Source organism: Oxyura jamaicensis, chromosome Z, assembly GCF_011077185.1.
Source record: "Oxyura jamaicensis isolate SHBP4307 breed ruddy duck chromosome Z, BPBGC_Ojam_1.0, whole genome shotgun sequence".
In the NCBI taxonomy this organism is placed as follows: Eukaryota; Metazoa; Chordata; class Aves; order Anseriformes; family Anatidae; genus Oxyura; species Oxyura jamaicensis.
In genome coordinates this window covers 12,040,792-12,061,924 of record NC_048926.1, presented here as the reverse complement: position 1 = coordinate 12,061,924, position 21,133 = coordinate 12,040,792, and the positions used below count along the sequence as shown (strand labels likewise).

The 21,133-nt window shown below is 41.4% G+C and overlaps 1 protein-coding gene and 1 long non-coding RNA gene across 7 annotated transcripts in view; one reads left to right on the top strand and one right to left on the bottom strand.

Annotated features, from left to right (window-relative positions):
• LOC118156567 overlaps nt 1-21,133 on the top strand; it is a 754,908-nt gene that overhangs the window by 157,705 nt on the left and 576,070 nt on the right. The gene's annotated exons all lie outside the window — the stretch shown is intronic.
• Nucleotides 7,859-21,133, bottom strand: part of RAI14 (retinoic acid induced 14) — an 87,587-nt gene continuing 74,312 nt past the window's right edge. For 3 of the 6 annotated variants that reach the window (XM_035310699.1, XM_035310700.1, XM_035310701.1), the window contains exons 9-18: nt 18,600-18,778; nt 17,906-17,934; nt 16,773-16,859; nt 16,051-16,128; nt 15,301-15,361; nt 14,845-14,963; nt 12,804-14,330; nt 11,849-11,998; nt 10,180-10,245; nt 7,859-9,922 (exon numbers count right to left, since the gene is read on the bottom strand). In XM_035310699.1, coding sequence (XP_035166590.1) covers nt 9,845-9,922; nt 10,180-10,245; nt 11,849-11,998; nt 12,804-14,330; nt 14,845-14,963; nt 15,301-15,361; nt 16,051-16,128; nt 16,773-16,859; nt 17,906-17,934; nt 18,600-18,778 — 2,374 coding nt within the window. In that variant the 3' untranslated portion in view covers nt 7,859-9,844. The remainder of the gene's footprint in view (nt 9,923-10,179; nt 10,246-11,848; nt 11,999-12,803; nt 14,331-14,844; nt 14,964-15,300; nt 15,362-16,050; nt 16,129-16,772; nt 16,860-17,905; nt 17,935-18,599; nt 18,779-21,133) is intronic. The other 3 variants (XM_035310703.1, XM_035310704.1, XM_035310705.1) reach the window with 3 other exon arrangements.

The following is a 21,133-nucleotide window of genomic DNA, read 5'->3' as shown; positions in this document are numbered from 1 at the left end:
CATCCCTTACTGGGCTGGAGTCACTCGCAGCCAGTGAGCAGCTCATGCCAGTAGTCAGGTCTGCAGCAAAAACTCTAAGCAAATATCTGTCCTTACCTGATTCTTCCCCAGCCAGACCGGCCCTTTGCTGAATCCCTCAGCAGTGCTAAGAGCCTGTGAATTATCTGCACCCAGTGTCACTTGAAAGGCACTTAGGATCTCTGTAAAGCATGTTCAGAGACCTCCAGGAGAAGTGTGCAGTGATGACTTCCATTCGATCCCATTTCTCCCAGAACAAGCCTTTTCCTCACCGGTGCTGACCTCAGGAATCAGGAGCAGCTGTGCGAGAACAAAAGGATGCCACAATGAACCTTTGTGCTTTGTGGACGTGAAGAGATAGGGTTTCATCTCCCAGGAAATCAACTCAAATATTTTGCTGCCTCTGTTATCTTGGGAGTGTTTTCTTTATGGCAGGACCAAAATTGTCTACTGTGGGCAGCAAAAAGTGGAAGGAACGGGCCTGAAATGGAGCAAGGGGGCCCCTCACCAAAACACACAGGTGAAGGACTGCCCACATAAGCAAGCACGAGGGCATTTTCCTTGACAAGGGAAGAACAGGAAATCAGCTTATCTTCTGCTCTTTGCTATTATCACCTGTCTCATCTACATTCAGACTTTACCTCTCTGAAATGCATAAACAAGGTCTTTTAGTTTTAAAAATACACTCTGAGGGTTGAACCTATGCTGACTATTTTCAAGCTGGATTTCTAGCCCCACTGGAATTTTTCTTCATGAGTACATGAAAGCCAAGGGCTATTTTTATCACACAGAAGGTCCAGAAGCAGATTTTGACCACAAATGTCCCATGGTCCTTGACTTAGAGTGGCCTAAGTCTTCCTATGCACTGATGGTGTATCTGCATAAGTTCCTTTAACACAGTCTAACAGCTGATGTGATTACTGGATTCTCTCTTACCTGAAACAAGCAACTGAGAATACTCCCATGTTTTTCCTTAAGCAACGTCCTGCACAGATGTTGGAGTTCAGGTGATGCCTTTCCTTTGGGTGAAATGACCACATCAGCTGCTCATTCCCAGGCCAGTGTGGTGACTTCCAGCTTTTTTTGTTGTTGTTGTTACAGATAGAATCTGGAAAAAGAGTGGGACACCAGCAGCTCCTTGAAAATTGGCAGCATTTCACTGCTCACACTGGCACTGGGCTGCTCCCACGTGCTCTTTTTGAACACTCACTTCAACTGTTCATCGTGATCAGAGTTTTTAGTTAAATGGGACCATTTCTTGCACATTGCTGCTCTTCCCGATTCCACAAGGTGCAAACATCCAGGTCAGTGCTTTTGGGCTGAGCGTGGTGTGGGCTTCATGGGTGAGGGCACTTTGGGCCCGGAGCCTGTGCAGAGCTCCACAGGGCTGGGGAAACAAAGGCATAGCTTTGGCGCTGACCTTTCCATCTTGTGGCACCTATTACTTCTTCCTAACTTTATGGAAATGTTTAGCCACTGAAAAAAGAGGAGGTTTTGCAGGAGGTTTTTGGCCAGCAGAGGGCATGAGCTAACCCCGCCTGCTCTCCTCCGACCCGCGGGCTGTTCCTCACCTCCTTGCTCCTGCAGGAGGCTCAGCACTCGTCCTTGGGGGAGAAACGCCCTGGAAGCGCCTCCCTGGCTGAGCCAGGTGGTTGGTGTCCTCCAGCTCTTGCATTTGGCCCAAAATTTTGGTCACCATCTCCTAAAATCCCTCTGCCTAGTTTTAGCTCTGATCTCAGCTGACACTGCCCCTCCCGCCTAGCCTGGGACGTTTCTACGTTCACTGTCACATCACCGTCCTGCTCACAGCAAAAGGATGTCATGGTTTGGATGGAAGAAATGTGAAATGAAGTTATGTACCATTAACATGTGCTTATAAAGCCTTTTGTAATAGGTACATTCGGATAAAAGTGCTTTTGAACACTTTTTGCTCTGTGCTCTGTGTATTTGCTCTGTGTGAGATGTGCTTCATCCCCAGCAAACCAAGGAGTTAGCAAGGGCCCAAATTTTTCTCCCTTTTCCTCACCAGGTGCTGGCAGTGACTCCTCCCCATAAGGATGCATTTGGCTGAGCCGGATGGGGAGGACACTTGTGCTCCCAAAAGCATAAAAATCCACCCAGGTACCCACTGCATGGTTTGCTGCCGTATAACCCTAGAGCATACATGAGAGTACAATCTGAATTTGTTTTAGACCCAGTCAGGTCCCACTTTGGCACCATTCCCTGTTGACACTGAAATGCTTACAACAAAAAAATGGAGACACAGAGCGTGCTGACAACAGGATTTTTCTGCTGCTCCTTCCTTATCAGCACTGCATTTCCTCACCCTCCCTCTGACTAACTGGGGGAAATGCAGTGCCTCGCAAGCCATCTCTCCCAGAAGAGATATGGGGTCTTGCTTCAGCCTAATTATAGTTTGCTCATTTGTATGAATGTACAGCCCTGAGAGAAAGCCAGAAGACATGCAACCTCCTCTGCCAGATGACAGTTCATCTAAGATGGGTTCCTGATTACTCTTCCTTCAAAATTGTCTTCAGATGTAGACACTGAGGTCATGGCGAAGTTTCAGTGCCTAGATCTCTCAAAGACCTACTGTACAACAAGGTCTGGTACCAGCTAGCAATTCCTCAGACTAAAGTTCTCTTGCCCCCAGGAAGTGTGGCCACCCCAGGGTGACTTCTGCCAATCTCCCATTTCGAGGGATCTGTAAATAGACGCGTGCAAGTCACTTGTACTCACCTCCTCATCCTATAACACTTTTTTGCAGGGCCCCATTAACAAAGACAGTTTAGGGATTTTTCAGGTGTTTTTCATGCAGTTCACCAGGTCCATGACACACATGAAAGTAACCAGAGAGCTGCAGGTGAGCACCTGTGCCAGCTTCCAGAGCCACTCTCACAGATGATCCTGGCAAAAGCCCTGCAGAGGATCAGCTCCTGAAAGGCTCAAGCTTTGCTGGAGGTCGGCTTTTACAAAAAGGCCTGGAGGGGGTGCTGGACTTTCTAGTTTCCTGCTTTGAGGCTCACAAAAGGGGAGATTAAAGCTCTCACTGCTGAATTTAGCAGCCTCCTACTCTTTCCAGCTCAGATGGAACTGTGGGCTTAGCCAAAAAACAGCGAGCCAGCAGAAAGCGGGAGGCATCAAAATAAACCCTGTAGTTACATAATTAGATAACATATAATTGTACACATGCAGATTTTACCCTGTACATGTAGTGCAGTGATTGATTTGATAAGACAGTAAAGGTGTTTTTTTTGCAGCAGCAGCGCCAAACTGCAAAGCCTCTGCCTGCTTGGAAAGCAGACTGATGGCCAAGGAGACAGACTTCTAATATTTGTACACACCTCTGTGCAGTCCCAAAACCAGAGAAGCTAGCATTTAGGTTCAAAGCTGTTCCCTTGAACCCCAAAGGCCCATGCTGAAGGCCCTGGTCCAGGCTATGCCTGTCCATGCAGATGTTCCCAGGCACAGGTGGTTGGGGTTTGCACTGCTGGAAGCTCACCTTGCAAAACTCTGGGCCACCTGCAAAAGGGAATGGGCCAATCCAGAGCTGTGCCTGGCAGTTATCTGCAGGAACCATGGGTTGGCCTGGGCCAAAACCATGCCACCAACCATCCCAATCAATCTAATGGTAGGGATAGTCTCCTTACAGCATCAAAGAATATTCCCGACCATTTGTGTAGGTGTAGCCTGATCAACCACCAAGAACACATTTCTTCTCCCTGCAGTTTTGCAGCTGTTTACCTCAATGCAGGGATCTCTCTCTCTCTCAAATGCTGCCTGCAGGTAGTTGGAGGCATGAGACATAAAGTGGGTCGTGGAGGAGATGGGGATATCCCCATGTTATCACCTGCTTGTGGCACTGAGGAGCACTGAGGTCCCCTGCAAGCAGCTGAGCTCTGGGGATGCCCCAGTGTCCCCGAGGGAGCAGCACAGCCTCTGGGGAAGGCTGGACCTTGGCTGGCTGCCCTGGCGTGGTCAGAGGCCCCTTCGCCATTGGGGTAGGATTTGTGACCAAGGCTGCGCCCTGTTGCTGCAGGGATGAGATGTACTGTGCCAGGCTGCAGCCTCAGCTACTGTACAGCCTGGGCAAGGTGCCAGGGGGAAGATCCTCAATGAAGCCAAGGCAGAGGGAAAGCCAGGGCTGCACCACAGCTGTGATCCCCAGGGGCACCCAGGCCATGGCTTAGCACCAGGGCGCTCTGCAGCTGCGGTCCTGGGCAGCAGCGCTGAGCCACCAAGGAGGGCTGCTGGGGAGGGACCCAGATGGCAGCTGCACACCATCCCCTCCAGTGTTATAGCCCAGAAAGGCCAATCAAACAGGGCTTTAATTACACTCATATTTGGAAGGGAACATGCTGACAGAGATGCATTAGCCAAAGCATCTCTAGAGGAAGTGCTGACCCTTGCCAGCAGAACAGCATCAAGCTTAAAACCACTGCAGATGCCACACAGCCACCATCCTGCAATGCAGGGCTTCCATGGTCTGCTCCTGAAGCCACCTTGCATGTGGTCCAAGGGAGAAAGCAGGAGCACACGCTACTCTCCCCACGGAGGCAGCAGCCCTGCAAACTCCACCACACTGCAACCTTCCAGCCAGCACCTGGCTCTGCAGCATCAGCACAGCTGCATTGGGCCCAGCTCTGTGACATCTGGTGTTGCCCCCACCCTGCTGTGCTGAGCACAGCATTGATCCTTTGGGAGATGCACTGCTGAGTGTGAAAACCTGGAGTAGCTATTTCTAGGAAGGAGGGCAGCCCAGACCCTTGTGCTCTGTGCCCTTAACCCCACAGCTTTTTCACCTGAGAGGGAAAGGCTGCTTTTAGCTTTCTGTCCCTCCCCAACTCTTTTCCCATCTGGAAAAAGCAGCTTAATCCAGCCCTTCCCTTGCTCCCCAGCCTCATCTTTCAGGGATACCTCCTGGTGGGCAACAAAGTGCTTACGGAGAAGCAAAGGCATCCAAACATTTCTGAACGGGGCTTTGGCGCATGCAGCCGCGTGCAAGGCATTCACTGCTTTAGGACAGGACATGCATGAAGAGCGCTCCAGCTGCAAGCCCAACCATCACCAGGGAGCATTTTGGTTACCTTCAAAGGGCAGAACAGCTGCTCTGGAGCAGCAGAACTTGCAGAGGAGCACATTTGCCTACAGCCACAGGCGATGCTCGCCTCTGAGGACTGCTGAGCACAGGGTACCAGCCCACGGCCCCGCTCCGAGCAGCCAGGCGCCAGCCCCAAGCTCCTGGTGGGGATGATGTCAGCGGGCTGTGCCTGTTTCCAATCTCCAGCTGCTGGTAGGAGGCCCCATTACCAACCGTCTGAGCATTTCAGGCTGTTGGAAAATGCATGAGGAGGGCCAACACTGTGAATCTGGACAGAGCAGCGTTCAAGCAGGCTTTTAAAATCAAACACTGAAAAAGTGATGATTATGTAAATACCTGTGTTAGACTTGAGAGCAGCCAAAGGCTTGTAAACAGTGTAGATGTGTTGCCTTAAAATACCGCAGGAAATACAAGCTGCATCACCAACAGACCCTCCTGAAGCTACCACTGGTATTCAGGATTTGGCATTTTCAGGACTAAAAGTACAAACCTGTACAGCATGTATGAAGTGACAAAGCTTTATACTGGTGACATGCTGTCCCCAGATCTCATCCCTGGATCCATCATGAGACAGAGGCTGTCATTTCTCTTAGAAAACCCTTTGTGACATGCTATTATAATTTGGGAGAATTCAACACCTACAGATGTTGAGCAAAAAACTCCCTTCTTGCCAGCAACAGGGTCTGCCTCCAGTAGCTTTCTGCAGTTACAAAAATTGTACCTTGGGCCTCCTCAGATAAGGAGAAACTTCTTAAATCACAGCTTTGAATTAACTTCACCTGCAGTTTACCTCTGTATGTAATTCTAAGTTTATGAAAGTGGCTGTTAATACAGCAAGAATTAATTTGTTATTGCCCTGAGAAGAAGTATGGTTCTAACTTGTTTTCAGAAGGACCAGTAAAGGACCCAAACAGGGGAAGAAGAAGCAGGGATAGAAAAACCACTTGGATAATTCACTTTTAAGAAACATTTTGCTGAGAGTTGGCTTGCACCCACAAGTACAACTGCTGACCTGTGTTTTGAGAACAAGACAGTGTTACTATCAATGAAGGTTTCAAGGTACTCTTGAACTGTGGCTTGACATTAAATTGAGAGCACTTTTAGTGCTCCCTGTGGTAGATCAAAACCACAGTGCATAGAGGATTTAAGCCACTGATCTGGCCTAAAAGCCTTGCACCAATTCCTATTTGTCTGGAAAAATGTGCTGGGTTAAATGCTTGTGCCTGCAGAATTTTTGCTGGGTTACATCACATCCATCTATGCCGCTACTTTGCAACCCCCCCACTTAAGACCTAACACACAACTCCAGGAGCTTTTCCATGAGTTTCCTCATCACAAAGCACCATGACCTACAACACAGCTGCTGCTTTGCAGCCTGGATCCCTGAGACATCCAGCAGCAGGCCCAGGTGCCGGCTCCGCAGAGGGCCAAAACCACAAGGCCAAAACCATCAGGACTGGCCCTGTGCTGTGAGGCCTGACCACACAGCTTGAGTCCGCAGCTCTTCCCCACAGCACATGGGTAACTGCCAGGTTTAAAAGAGCAGAATGCTTCAGCCTTTCACATCTGCCTTCTGCTCGGATGAAGGTTGGCATCGGAGTGGAGAAAGCCTCAGAGATGAAGAAATGAGCTATTAAAGTGCTGCCCAGGAGGGGACCCCTGCTGCCATGACCATCCAGGCAGAAGAGCAGAAATAATTAACAACCAGACCAGTGATGCCCAAGAAGCACTTTTATGCAAGTGTGGCAGCAACCAATATAGGAGGCAAAAGGCCGGACTGCCACACCATGGATCTGAGCCTAAAAAAAAATTGTTATGCAACAGATCTGGCATCCAGCCATCCACAAGGAAAACACATAGCAATTCAGATGGGAGTTTCCAGTCAGGAGGTCCACTGCTTGCAATGGATGGCACAAAAGAGCTGTTCTAAGCTGGACTTCACTAATCCAGCAGCAACTATTATAAAAAAAAAAAAAATCATTAATCCACAACGTGAAATGACTCAAATCTGCCCTGCCAGATGATCTGACCTCACACAGATTCTGCATACCAGTTTGTCAGCACCCTTGTTCAAAGGAAACCCAGTACTGAGTAGGTTACGGAAGTTCTGCAGAAGTCTAGAGCGCTACTTGACCCACAGGATGTAACCAAGAGGTGCAATTCCTGTCATGTATGTGATCTGCACTGAGACTTGATTACTTGCTTGTAATTAGCAAGTAAGGTACTGAAAAACTAGTTCCTCAAATGAAACTCAAGAGAGAGAGATGATAAAAAGACAATACTTACATAGTCAACACTGTTAAGTTTAAAGAGATGTATACATAAACAAATACACATATAGACACACACACAAATATACTTTCACTGTAGTTCTGTATACGAAGTGAAGTGCTAAGTGATAAAGAACCACAGTTTTGAGAAATTGTGGGACTTAGCCCACCTCCAATACTGATCTAAAGTCATTTTAAACTTAGTTGAAATACATCCAGTGGTGAGTGGGAGACCCATATTACTTCTGGCAGGATGCCCATGTGAGAAATGGCTCAACATATCAATCCAACACAAGGCATAATCTGCCAAACTGGTTGCACTGGGTTTGGTGTAGATTCAGTTCTACCTGTACATCTGACAGGTATATGAAAATGGAGTACAGAACACATTTGTACTACATTAAAGCAGTGAGTGTGGCGAGATTTCCCTTGACACAAAAAGTAACTGAAGGAACAAGGAGAACCAAGATGAAAAAATTGGAAATAGTTTATTTTGCTGCATAAGGAAACTTCTGGTAAATTACATATAAAGAAACTTGCTATGCTGTAGTGTATATTTTTCAATATTCCACAAAGATAATTGTAATAAATATACAAACCAAAACAAAGTAGAAGACTAAATCCATCAGGCAACTTACAAAATGGTTCATCAAGTTTTATACTTCGCAGCATTGGCATGCTTAAAATCTTGTTGTTCATTCTGAAGTGCTGCAGCAAAATTCTTTTCACATTTCTTTGGAGCATTTTCAAAATCATCTAACTATAAAATACTGTCCAAAATTAGCAGGCATTAGTTAAACCACCCAAGAAAAGTAACACCACGGTCTAACTGATGCAAAAGAATGTTTTATTTGTTTGTTTTTAAAATCCATTTCAGCTTTGCAAGGGTTAGGAATTATCTGATATAAGTGCATTATGAGTCCAGTCAGCCTCAGGCACTGCTGACTCTTGTCATATTATGACTCTACATAAACTTCAGATTATATAGCTCTGGAGATTTCTCTATTAGAGACATATCTACTACCAGAAATAAGACAAATATCATAGTGAAGCTGCAAGCTAGTTCAAATGGTTGTACCCTCAAGTGCAGTGTGTGCTTAGAAGAATTCTTCCATAGCTTCATAATAAACCATATATCATTCATCAGGCATTTTTATTTTATTTGACTTCTAAATTTAAAAGTGCTGACAAAGGCTTTCTTGATGCCCCTGGCCTCTAGAAACAACATGTAGAAATTTTTGACACATTTTGCTCTTCTCTACCTATCATTTCTACATTTGTTGAAACAGCAGGCTAAATTGTATTTTACACTTCACTGCTCTAGACCACACCAATGGATAGGTCTATTATTCCGTACAGATCTTTTTCAAACTGAGAACACTTCTCTATGCTTCACTATTACTGAATACTTGGGGGTATAGAAAGGAACTCTCTAAAACACGATTACCTAAAAATATTTGTTAATAAGCTTAATGCAAACATTACGTAGAAAAACAGTTTAGTTACAAAAAAAAAAATCATTAAAGGGCCAATAAAAATATACTGAAGAGAAGATCTTTACAAAAGTGAGGTTAGGAAATATGAGGCATTGACATTCACTGTAAACATCCTGTGTTCACTAGAATCCCTTGTCTAAAGTATATGTTCTGGTTTTGTTCCTGAGCTTCATGGCCAACACTTGCATAGATAGCTAAACCTATCATAATGAGTTGTTTCTGCAGACCTTTCTGTACTGCTTTGTACAGAACTTCAACAGACTAGTTACTTTTACCTTTTGAAATAGTTTCATTCCACTAGCAGGCAGTTCAAGGAAAACTATGAAGCATGGTATGATTTCTGTGTACTCAGTGCATTGGATGGTTTGGGACAGCTACAGTATGGTGTGCTAATCTAAAATAAAACTTATTTAAAAAGTATAGCTGTTTGATGTTCTGGCTTATCATAAATACCTACTTCTGCTCACTGCTGCAAGGCTCGCTTCTGCTCTGCCAAAGAGTGCGTATGGCAAAATGTCTTGAATCTGAGTGCTACAACATCAAGCAATTAAGCCTATCCCCAATAACAATATGCAGCTTATACACCGGTAAAGGAGACATGGAGAATTTCACCTTTACCCAGGTGACATGAGTGCTTGCCTCCATATTAATCTCCCTCTGGGAGGAAGCTAGAAAGCAGTTTCAGGGTAAACATGACATGTAGTGGCCTAAGTTAAAAAGTCTGAAGAACATACTTGCATTTTGGCTATGAAAAGCAGGCATGTGTTTAGTTACTGCACATGTCTATGCACATGGAAAGTGGTAGAGACAGACAAATAAATCCACCTCACAAACAGCACAACAACAACAAAAAAGCAGCAAATTGCCTGTTTTAAAACTTATTTTAAGGCAAATCTAGATAAACACCCACAACAGGATTAATGAAAATGGGGAGTTTTGCTTTCTGTTTGTTTGTTTGTTTACTTTTTCTGCGATTGGCTTTTGCACATCGATAATATTTGTTTAAGCACCTTCTGGACATCTTCATCCATTTGACCCTAAACAAGGGGAGAAAGAAGAAAAGGCCATTGAATTCAAACATTTCCCAAGTCCTTGAAAAGGTTTAAAAAATATTTTTAAGATATAAGATTACACCAATTTTCAGAAAGAAAGCAGTGTTAAATTTGTACTTAAACAGTGAAATCTGTCAGGTGTTATGTGTTCAATACAACCTGCAATGTTCTGAATAGATCTGCAGCCAAAATATCTTCCATTAAAACACCAACACTATCTAATGAGTAATATCTAACCATACCTGCACAGCGTAGAGAAGGTGCATCCGGTAAACTGACACGATTTCCTGATGTTGTTTCTTTGTTTCCTAGAAAATAGTTAAGCAGAAAGTCACAGAGAATTCAGAACTGTGGAATTCAGAACTCCCCACCTAGACGTATGGAGCTCTGTGAAATTACAAGTGATAATCTAATGGATGGGTGGAAAACTAGCTCAAACACAGGACTGTGCTGCTAGCTATCTAAAACATAATTTGTTGGGAAATGTAGTCCACAGAGATGCTGTAATTCTAGCCAACTTTGTAAAAAAAATAAATGGTGAGATGGTATTAGCTGCAAGAAGTGCTGAGCTGCAAAGACATGGAACAAGCACATACTCTGCTACTAAGTTTATCAGAAACCAGAAGTGACCGAGGAAAGCCAACAATATTCTGACAAATCAACCCTTGACTGCAATTGATTGCAAATCAACCACTTGATTGCAGTAACCCCTCTGTCAGTAAATGCCTTTCTGGTGAAGGAGATGCTTACAAAGGTCTTAACCTATGAAATTCTCAGTTAATTACTATACATTGAAACAAGGAAAGTCAAACACCTTTTTTGTGATCAGACTGCCACATCCCAGAAGCCATCTTTCCAAATAAACATGAAGCTGCCAGGAAAGCCAGTGTAAGAGAAGGAAAGAATGCTTCTCTCCTGTTTTAAGTCCTTTGCATCTCCTAATTTGTTGTGTATCTTTGCACAGCTTTGCTGATCCTTAAGCTATGAGAGATGAAGGCTCCTTATGAATTTGGTGGACTGGGATAGGAAACACCCACAAGCCTTCGCATTGACAGGACATGGTGTTTAACTATCTATTTATTTCTCCTCACTGCAAGGGAATTTTTCTGGCTCATGTGCATATTAACTCCTACGTCTGTCTGCTGGGGATGTTAGGACAGCATGCAACAGTTAAGGCATTTAGTGTGTCGGGCTAGGAATTTTCCTTTCAAATGTTACTCCAGAGCTCTCTACAAATGAGTCTCTGGTGGGAAGTACCTTCTCTTCACCCTCTCTAAAGTGAGTGAAAATGCTCCTTTGGACAGGCAAGCTTTTGGAAATAGCAATTATGGCTCAACCTTAGAAGACTAAGCCTCTCACACACAAACAAGTACAATATTTAAGTCTTTGAGCAGTTCAGAATTTCAGAAAATGAACTGTGATCCCTGTAAACAGATGGACTTGCTTGATTTGAAACTTCACACTTTCAGTGACTGTTTTCTTCCAAAAATTCAAGTTTCTTTGGCTTAAAATAACAAAAATATTTCATCTTTTATACACCTTCCCAAGAAAACACAACTTTAGTCCACTGCACACTGGCCAGATTTTTCACAAATCAGGGTCTCAGCAGCAGGTCTGGTCACTACATTCCACTACAAGTGCAGAAACTTTGATCCATTACTGATCTGAAGAAATATATGCAGAAAAACAGTTTTCTTTAGTTAGACTATTTCTGGAAAAAAAAAATCAGAAGTGACTTGAGGATTCCTACATGTTTCAGAGCATGACAAAATTTCTGTATGAAAACTCTTTCTTGTACTTAATGACTGTACTCCATTTTAAATAAGGTAAAGTTAAGAATGCCACGCACGCTTTTGGAGAACTGGGAATAATGGTGGGTTTATGAACTATTATTTATTATTATCTACTTACAGTCAGTTGGTTTTGCAACTGCTTCACTTGTTGTTGTAACGCCTCCAACTGTTGGCTTTGTCTTTTGGGGGCACTGGTTGAGTAGGAAAGCTGAGAAAGGCTGTTCAATGCTTCTTTTAATTTGCTGACCTCCTTGGACATTTCATTGATCTAGGAAGGTGAAAAATAGGTTTTCATGAAAAGCTGCAAGGCATACTATGTTCCCATGGGTCTCATCCTATACAAATAAGCATTTTTGACTCATATTTAAGAAGTGGCAGAAAACTAGATGAAAACTCAATGGACAAACAGAGATGTCATGTAAGTGAAGGGTTACAATGCTTCTCTACCGCAATCCCAGCATTCAAAATGCATTCCTGGCTCTGAAAGAGTAATATTTACGAACGTTGTATTTACCACCTTTGCAGATGCTGCTTCTTAACACAAGACTGAAACATACCAAACAGGCCAGCTACTTACACTAAGCAAACTGCATAGCTTTTTATAAAGAAATTGTGACAGACATAACGGCACAGGAAAAAAACTGTCACGCTGAGGCTGAGATGATACAGTAAACTCAGAATAGTGAATGTCTGCTGTTTCCTGATCCTGATGTTTTTTTGTCTCCTCATGAACCTCTTCCTGCTGTAAATTCCACTTTGAATTTGCTCAATTAAGGTTAGGTTCGCTGAATTTTGTGAACCTAACCTGAACAGAACTTAGAGGTGAAGATGCTTATCTCCACCAGAGAGTAAGATAACTAAAGTCAAAAACGCTGAATAAAAACTCCTATGACATTAAGATCTGTGAGACAGTACTTTGGCATTTGAATTTTCAGATGGTCACATGAACTCAAATGTTACTCCACTCTGTGACACCTTACACCAACTGGAGCTTAAGGTCACTCATGCACCTTCCAATATGTTTTGTAGTCTGAACTCGTGTACTACTCCCTCCACGGCAGTGAATCACTAACCTTTTTATCTTTGTCCTCTTCTAGTTTTGATGTGCTTTCAGAGTATCTTTTCATTTCAAGTAAATCTTCTTGAGCTTGATGGTACTTCTGGTGAAGACCAGTCACCTCCTGTTCTTTTGCTTCAAGCAGAGTATGCATGTCTTCTTTCTCTTCTTTCAAATGCAAAATTTCATTTCTCAGTTGCATAACATCTAAGGACACATTTTCCTTCTCTTTGATTACATCCTTCAGTTTGGATGACAAAGCACTAACTTCACCCTCTAATGAAGACTGGAGTTTTTCATATGTAGCCTTGGGTACCATTGCTTCATTAATTGCAGCTTTTTCTTCCAATAATTCCTTCTGTAGGTTTCTTACTTCACTTTCCTTGTTGGTAAGCAGTCCTTTGAGCTCATTTATTTCTTCCTCCATTTCCTTTACAGTACTTTGTAGTACATTCATCACCTGATGGTGTTCAGTAATTGGCAAAGAGTTTTGTTTCTGAGTGTCTAACAGTTGCTTTAGTTCTTCTGCTTCATCTAATACTTTTGTGTACTGGGATTTCATTTCTGATAATTCATTCTCTGCTTTGTATTTCAAAGAATTTGTTACCTGCATCAGTTTCTCATGTTCATCTCTAGGAATGTAGTCCACAGCGATATCATCCAGAGATTTTCTCTTCCTATAATCTTCAAGCTCTATTTGTGCCTCCTTGTACAATTGTGACAATTCACTAAGTTGTCTGTTGAGTTCATCTATCATTCTGTGCATTGCATCTTTCATTTCTCCAGACTCAGCACTAGACTCTAACTGTGTCTGATTTGTCAGCTTGTCCTGTAGCCTTTTAATTTCCTCTTGCCCTTCCTTGTACCTCTCAATCAACAGTGCCTTCTCCTGATTAATATTATCAATAACTGAACAATATGAATTCCTTATTTCCTCACATTCTTCCACAGACAATTTGCTTGCCACATTCTGCTCTCTTTCTTCAAACTGTTTCTGGAGCTCTCTCACTTTCTCTTTTTGTCTTTCACTTTCCTCCAATGCTTTCTTCAATTCTTGCTTAAGCACTTCAACTTCTTCACATGTCACCTTCAACCTACTCAGCTCAGAACTGGTTTCTTCACTTTCAGAAGAAATGAGACCCAGTTTCATTTGCCTCTGTACATTCAAAACATCTTTCACAGCTTCCTCATACCTGTTTTGAGTTTCTTGGAACTTCAGGTTAAGATCAGAGCCATTTTCTGAAATGTCTGTGTTATTGAAGCGATCTGCTTCTGGAACTCTAGACTGGAACTGAGCTTCTAAGTGCTTTCTTTTGGCTTCAGAATTTTCTAATTTCCTCTGCACATCCTTCAAGTCTTCCTGGAGGTACTTTATTTTTACGTCACTAGGGCTTGCTAAGTTTTCTTGAATCTGGGTGGCTTTTAATGTAGGCTTCAGCTCCTGAGCTAAAAACTCATTTTGTCTATCTACTGCTTGATCAAACTCTGTTTGGGTTGAACGATAAGAATCTATGGCAGAATCCACTTCTTTAGGTGTTCTTTCCTGTGCAAAAAGAAACCCAAACAAATGCACGATAAAAGCAAATACATTTATTTAAAACAGAATATATAGGAAAAAGGAAGCAACCCTTACCACATCCTACAAAGATGGGCAATTAAAGCACCATGGAAGAAACCTTCAGGTTTCAACTCAAAACCCAGCTGGTCCCATTTAATCACCTACAGCGAGAGAAGGCAGCAAGTGCCAAGCTCCTCTGAAAGTCTGCGTTGAGCTCCGTATGCTAATAATCAAAGCTCAGGAAATTAAAATCAGATCTGCTAACACAACTGTTAACAGCATATTTTAGAATGCAACTATCATAGTAAGCAAAGATATTTGGTAATTCATGGGGAAAGGATCAAAACACTAATTTTAATCCTTTGGGGGCAGAGTGTTTTGTTTCCATGACAAGCACCACAAGCTCTTTACATTTACAGAACATCTCTTTAAATTGGTAAGCAACTCTTTGTTCTACTAAGAGGTTAACAGAGCAATAGAACAGCACAAAATACACCACCTGTAATTTGTCCTGTAGCTCCTTATTGTGCAATGTCAAAGAAGCAATTTTTGCTTGCATCAGCATAAGTAGATCTTGCTGTTCAGTTTCAGAACTCACGTCCAATAAACTATCAGCACCTTTGGAGGAAAAAAAGATTCAAAAGCTTTCAGAAGTTGAACTGACCCCACAGCTAGCTAGTTATTTTGCTTTCCAAATTAAACACTTTGTTTTCATGACTATTAAGTGCAGTGAACAAGTGAACAATTCCTAGAGCTGTTTCCCCAGAAATGTGTTAAGTCACCCAATAGAAGCAGGTGGGAGCTGGTAGTGAAATTACATAATGTTATTCCCAATACTTATTGTGGCTGACATTCTGAGTAGAAAGACACAGAGCACATCTGACCACACTGACTTCTCACAACACCTAAAAAAACTAACCAAATAAGAAAATAAGGATTAAGCTTTATTGTATACCTGTTGTGCTGTCACTCAGCCTGTCTTTATTATCTCGAAGCAAGGAGCTGAATTCTTCCTGCTGAGACATGAGAAAAAAAAATAAAAAACACTTTCACAGAAAGCTGATATAAAGTTGGACAGTTCACAGAAGATAAATATAAATAGCATAGACCTTGTTGGATGAAACCTGGCATTTCTTTTTTATTTTTTTTTTATTTTATTTTTAATTGTAGCATGTGGCCAGGACAGGAATTAAATCGTCTAGTTTTCATTAAATGTTAACGTAATTTGGGCTACTATCCCACAGATAAATTGGAAAAGCTGCAGCCCCTGTGATAAATCGCTGCAATATATTGTGGTATACTTAAAAAGAAATCTTCAATACCATAAGATAAACACGAGACAGAACATGCTCAAGTATTTACCTGAAGTCTTTTGGTGACAGGGTCGCTACTTTTTGCAATACAACCCCATGTATTTCACTGGTATTAGCTAATGAGTTCTCACACCATTAATACTTACTTTCACAACCGTGTTCCTATATACTGACTAGTTTATGGCTAATTCTATTTAAATGTTCATTAAACATTAAAGCAATCCACATCTGCCTTGTAAATTACGTTGAAATAGATTTGAATTCCTTTTTATTCTTAAAATGCAGCTAATTAATTCACAGGAGATTCTGCAGTCATCAAAATAAATTGCTGTGGTATTACATGTTCTTCCCCCACACTTAGTAAGAACAGAGAACTTTGACATCTTGCATACCTGGTCAGCAAAGAAAGCCTGTCCTTTTCCTGTCATGGGAGTTGAAGTTGATGAGCGTGGAGAGGACAAATCACTAAGCTGTAAAAGATTATATATAAATAAGTATATGTTTGTATACATATGCATACATGTAACTAATCCTCCAACATGTGCCATATATAGACACAAACACATGCGAGTACTTTTCCTTGCACTAACATAAGTCACAACTCTGGGTTCATTTCAAAGGGCAAATTTAATTATTCAGTGCTCTTTTGAGCCAGTATCACACTTGCAGTGCATTTGTTGTACAGGTAACTTTTCTGTTTAACATTAAACCTGTTAAACTGTATTTAGGTACTATAAAAATCTATTTAAGTGTTTTACTATCATATGTATATATGCATATAATAATGTGTACATACATATGTAGATTTAAAATACATATAATTTACTTAAGGAAGTCTGCAAAACAAGGAAACTTTCAATTTTAGATGGAAAAGCACCTATACAGTAAAATTTGTACTACTGTATCTTAAACCATGCTATATTTCAAGCAATTTTCTTAGTTAAACTAACCAATGTGTATTTTCATGGTGTCATCTTAATGTCAGGAAAAGCACTCATAATATGACAGGCATATAAAGTAGGAGTGACAGCTCAAATTCAGCCCACATCATTCACATAATGGTCAAAATGCTCTTCATCCCCTAAAAGTATCTCAAGATTGGTCTTTTCGTTACCTGAATAGGACTGATAGGAGGAGGTGGGGCTTTGCGTTTTTTTGGAGTTCCACTTCTTTCTGAACTTAATTTAGAGCCTTGATCATGCTGCAAGTTTCACCAGCCAGAGAAGGTAGGTTTGTTAGTTTGGTTAGTAAAGTCCGAGCAAGTTGTTTCACAAATATATATATACATATATATTTTCCCACATTAATATCAACTTTAGCAGCTCATGCAGTTCCTTTTTTTCTACGTAAAGACTACATCTCTAATAACACATAGATATTAAACATGCCTGACAATAAGTTCCCTTGTAATCCATGCTTCAGTGAAAACAAACAAGATTTAGTGAAAAAGCAGAAGCTGACAACAAGTTTAGCACTAGTGATCTTGAATACTTCCAGAAATCCATTCATAGTCCAGTCATGCCATTCTTAATAGCTACCATCTTTCCTCTCCATCAACTTCCATTCATTCATATTCCAGTCACGCCACTCTTAACAGCTATCACGTTTCCTCTCCATCAGCTTCTGCCTGAATTCCCTGAAAAACCCAACTTCTCCCCTCAGAGAAAGAATGAACCAATACATAGCACCCTCATCTAATCTCCAGCCACCAGCAAGTCTACAAGATATTTGCACTCCAAGATAGCACGATACTAAATAGAGAACGTAAGAAACTTATTTAATCGCCTAAATCTGATAAGAGTCTCACAGATAGGGGTCACCAGTAAGGTGCAACCAGGGAAAACCTTCCGATAGATATATATTTGGAAACAGAAAACTTTTTTAGATAATTTTCTATACAGTTTGAAGAGACCAGAGTCCAGCAAAGCTCCTGCAATACATGAGAATGGTGGAATATCTTCCTGGCACACATGTGTGCATGCACATGCATCCTCCCTTCCTTTTCTCACTGAGGAATCTGGCAGCTATGTCACTGAGAAGGTGAACCCAAAACTGATGCTCCTAAAACACATTCCTTAATAAGCAACAAAAACTTTTCACATTACAGAGCAGTTATTAGATGTGCATCTCACAGTGACTACTAGCTACTAGTCACATCTACTGCTACCAGTCACGGCAGTTACTATTTTTTCCATGAGCTACAAGCCTTTAAAGCCCGAGTATTTTTAAAATCAAAATGATAAATACCTGCTTTGATTTAGTTGGTGATTTTGTATCTGTGAAGCAAAAAAAAAAAATGGAATTAAGAACAACGATCAAGAAAAAAGTTATTTGCCTAACCCTTCTCTCAGCTCTACGTCCTGCATCATAAATGCTGTTTGTTTTTTGAACTCCTGTTTGAAATCTGAGCAATATACCTAAAATTCAAAACCCCATTTAAATACATCCTCTCTGCTGCTTTCTTTTGTTTTATATTCATATAAAATTCGAAGGATAGTGACAATTCTGCTTCTACTGTAGCCTCTTACCTTTCTTTCAAATTAACTTTCTACTTCAAAAATCTGTTTCAGCTTGACCATGAAGTCCTGTCTGCATTAGTTCCTTCTGAATTCCTCTACTGAGGAGCTAAACATAGTCTTTCACATAGTAAAAAGAGGATCTAGTTCAAATTCTATACAAGACTTCACTATGCTGTTATATCAGCTTACCTTTTCTTTCTCCAGAACACCTGTTTGCCCTGTTGAATATTTTGTCTTACACTGGATATTACCATATACAGCAAATACCACATTTGCCTGTTTTGAAAAGCTTCAGCCAGACCATCTTGAAGACAGCTTTTAAAATTTTTGAAGTTACTTCACAAAGTAGATTTGTTCATTACTAAACATAAACACAGCCAAAACGAAAAGTGACAAACAGCGTATCAGCATCTCTTACGTACCCACATCCTGAGACAACTTTGATGATAGAAGATTCTGGATCCCTGCATTCTCAGAGATTTTGGAGTAATGCAAGGCATTCTGCCCAAAGACATCTACTAAACTGACATCTGCACCTTTCTTAAGGAATGCTTCCACCATGTTAAGGTTACCAGCTTCGCAAGCCATCATCAAAGCAGTTCTGGACAAAAGAAACACAAAGTAAAATTATCAAGAATAACCTTTGAAGCCACAGCTCATTTTGTCAGGAAGAAAGCGTGACAGGTGTTGTGTAACGAAGAACAAAATTTTATCAACATTTCTATCAACACATACATACAACTGTCTTTTCTAGCACAGACACCTGCCTGCCCCTCCTCCTCTTCCCCATACACCCCAGCTGGACCTTCTGCAAAGAGCTGTTATGCTTTGCACATGTCTCAAAACATTTCTAAAAATGGGTTCCTGAAGCTAAAAGGAGAGAGAGAAGTGGATGAAGGATAGTCAGACTATCAGATCTCACTGTCACACTGCAATTACAACATGAAAGCCTTTATTTCATCACTTCTCTCCTTCACGTTGTTTTTAAGCAAAATAGACAGGTATCACCCAAAAAGCCAAATATATTTCTCAAAGCTCTTCAGTGAGACTGAAAGGTGGTTTGACCTCAAATCCTGAGGCATTCTCAAATGAAAAAGATAAAGAAGTTCCTTAGAGCATAACCAATTCCCTCTCCAACAGAGGGCATCTTGACAGTGCCTCCTACGTTAAGGGTAACATACAGAAGGAGCATTTTCCTAACAGGTTGTATCTGTTTTTCCTCAGTGACTTTTAGGGATCATACAGGATAACTATAAAACAGAGAGAACCCCACCTCTTGAGCATGCTCTAATATTGCTTTCCTGCCACAGCAGAATTCTCCCTTTTAAATGTGAAATCATTCCTAATAGGCTGGCCAAGTTCACAGGCAAACACGTTTCTCAGTGCAGATATGAAACTAAGAAGTTACTACAGAAATTTCTCCCAATATCCAACCTAAACCTTCCTTGGCATAACGTGAGGCCATTTCCCCTCATCACTTGGTGCTTGGGAGAAAGGTACAGTCCCCACCTCAGTATAGCCTCCTTTAAGGTAATTGTACAGTGTGATAAAGACTCTCCTGAGACTCCTTTTCCCTAGGCTGAACAACCCCAGATGTTTAGATATTTGCTAGATATTAAGGCAACCATTTCACTGATGAATTAAACACAATCCCTGTAACAGGCAAGCCCTGGGGAAGTGATGGCTGTTGCAGTACTGTGGTAAAAAGTCAAATGTTGAGTGGTAACTTGGATAGCAGTTCCACAGGGATGGTTTTAGACTGCCAAAATGACTAGTTTAGTCTGGACAACAGAGGGAATTGGACAAGCCATTTTCAAAGGTTCTCTCTTTCTCCTCCCATTAAGACTTCTACTTTCTCATTAAATATGCAACCAATTCTGTGAGCAGGAGACGACTGAGTAGTTCTTCTGCTTACCATAAGCAAAGTGGGAATTTAAATGGTACGTTCCACGTTATATAGTTTTTCCTGCTTTTACACACTGTATTTTCTTAAAAAAAATAAAGAATACCAAAGTTGCAAGTACTGTCTTATGTATAACAGAAATACCTTCATCCAATTAAATAACAGACTGTTAACGCTACCTGTTGATTAAAAGCAAGCTAGTGAGTGAAAGGCAGAGGTCCCAGAATGGTAGCACCACCTCAAGTTCAAAGCACCGTGGAAGCCATTTAAACAAAGCAACCAACCATAAACCAACAAAGGGGTTTTCTTTAGGCAACTTAAAACAACAAGCAGACTAATAGAACTTTGCTCTCATAAACCAAGCTAGGGCCCAGTCTCATCCTCCCAGGTGTTCCCAAAAAGCAATATGGGCATTTTATCACATAATAACCAAGATAATTATTAAGTGCCAAGTCTTCTCAGCATCTGGCTTTACCTTTGCAGTTTCATCGTTTATAAAACAGTCCATAATATTCAAAAACTCTTAAACTTCATCAGTGTCATCAAAATGAGTACTTTTTTTTTCCAGAATAAGGATGCTCTGGTTTAAAAACAACTTTCTGACATGCTAGATGTCTATTAATGCAACAAGTCTCTAAATGGCACTTTCTGAGAAGACAGCATCTCCACGATACAACAGTTTTACTGTATTTTCTCTTGGTGCTGTGCCTGTGTTACATTAGAAAAGAGAGCTCCCCATGGATGTCACTCCCAAGTAACAGTTTTCAGATTAAAATTGGAGAAACTAACTCATGCCAAGAACAGAGCAGCATTGAAAACTGGGACACATACAAAGTGATGTGTGGGCAAGTGCTATCATTCAAACTCTTGTAGGAATGATTTTAAAATGGGATTTGCTGCTTTGGTAACCCAATGAAAATCTTACAGGCATGATCTAGTTTTAGAGTTATTTAGTTTCTGTTTCACCTTTCCCTTTAGGTGGAATTCTGTAAGCTTTCTTGGCAATTGGGATATTCTCTCTGGTATTGAAAGCGTTGTTTCACATAACAACGA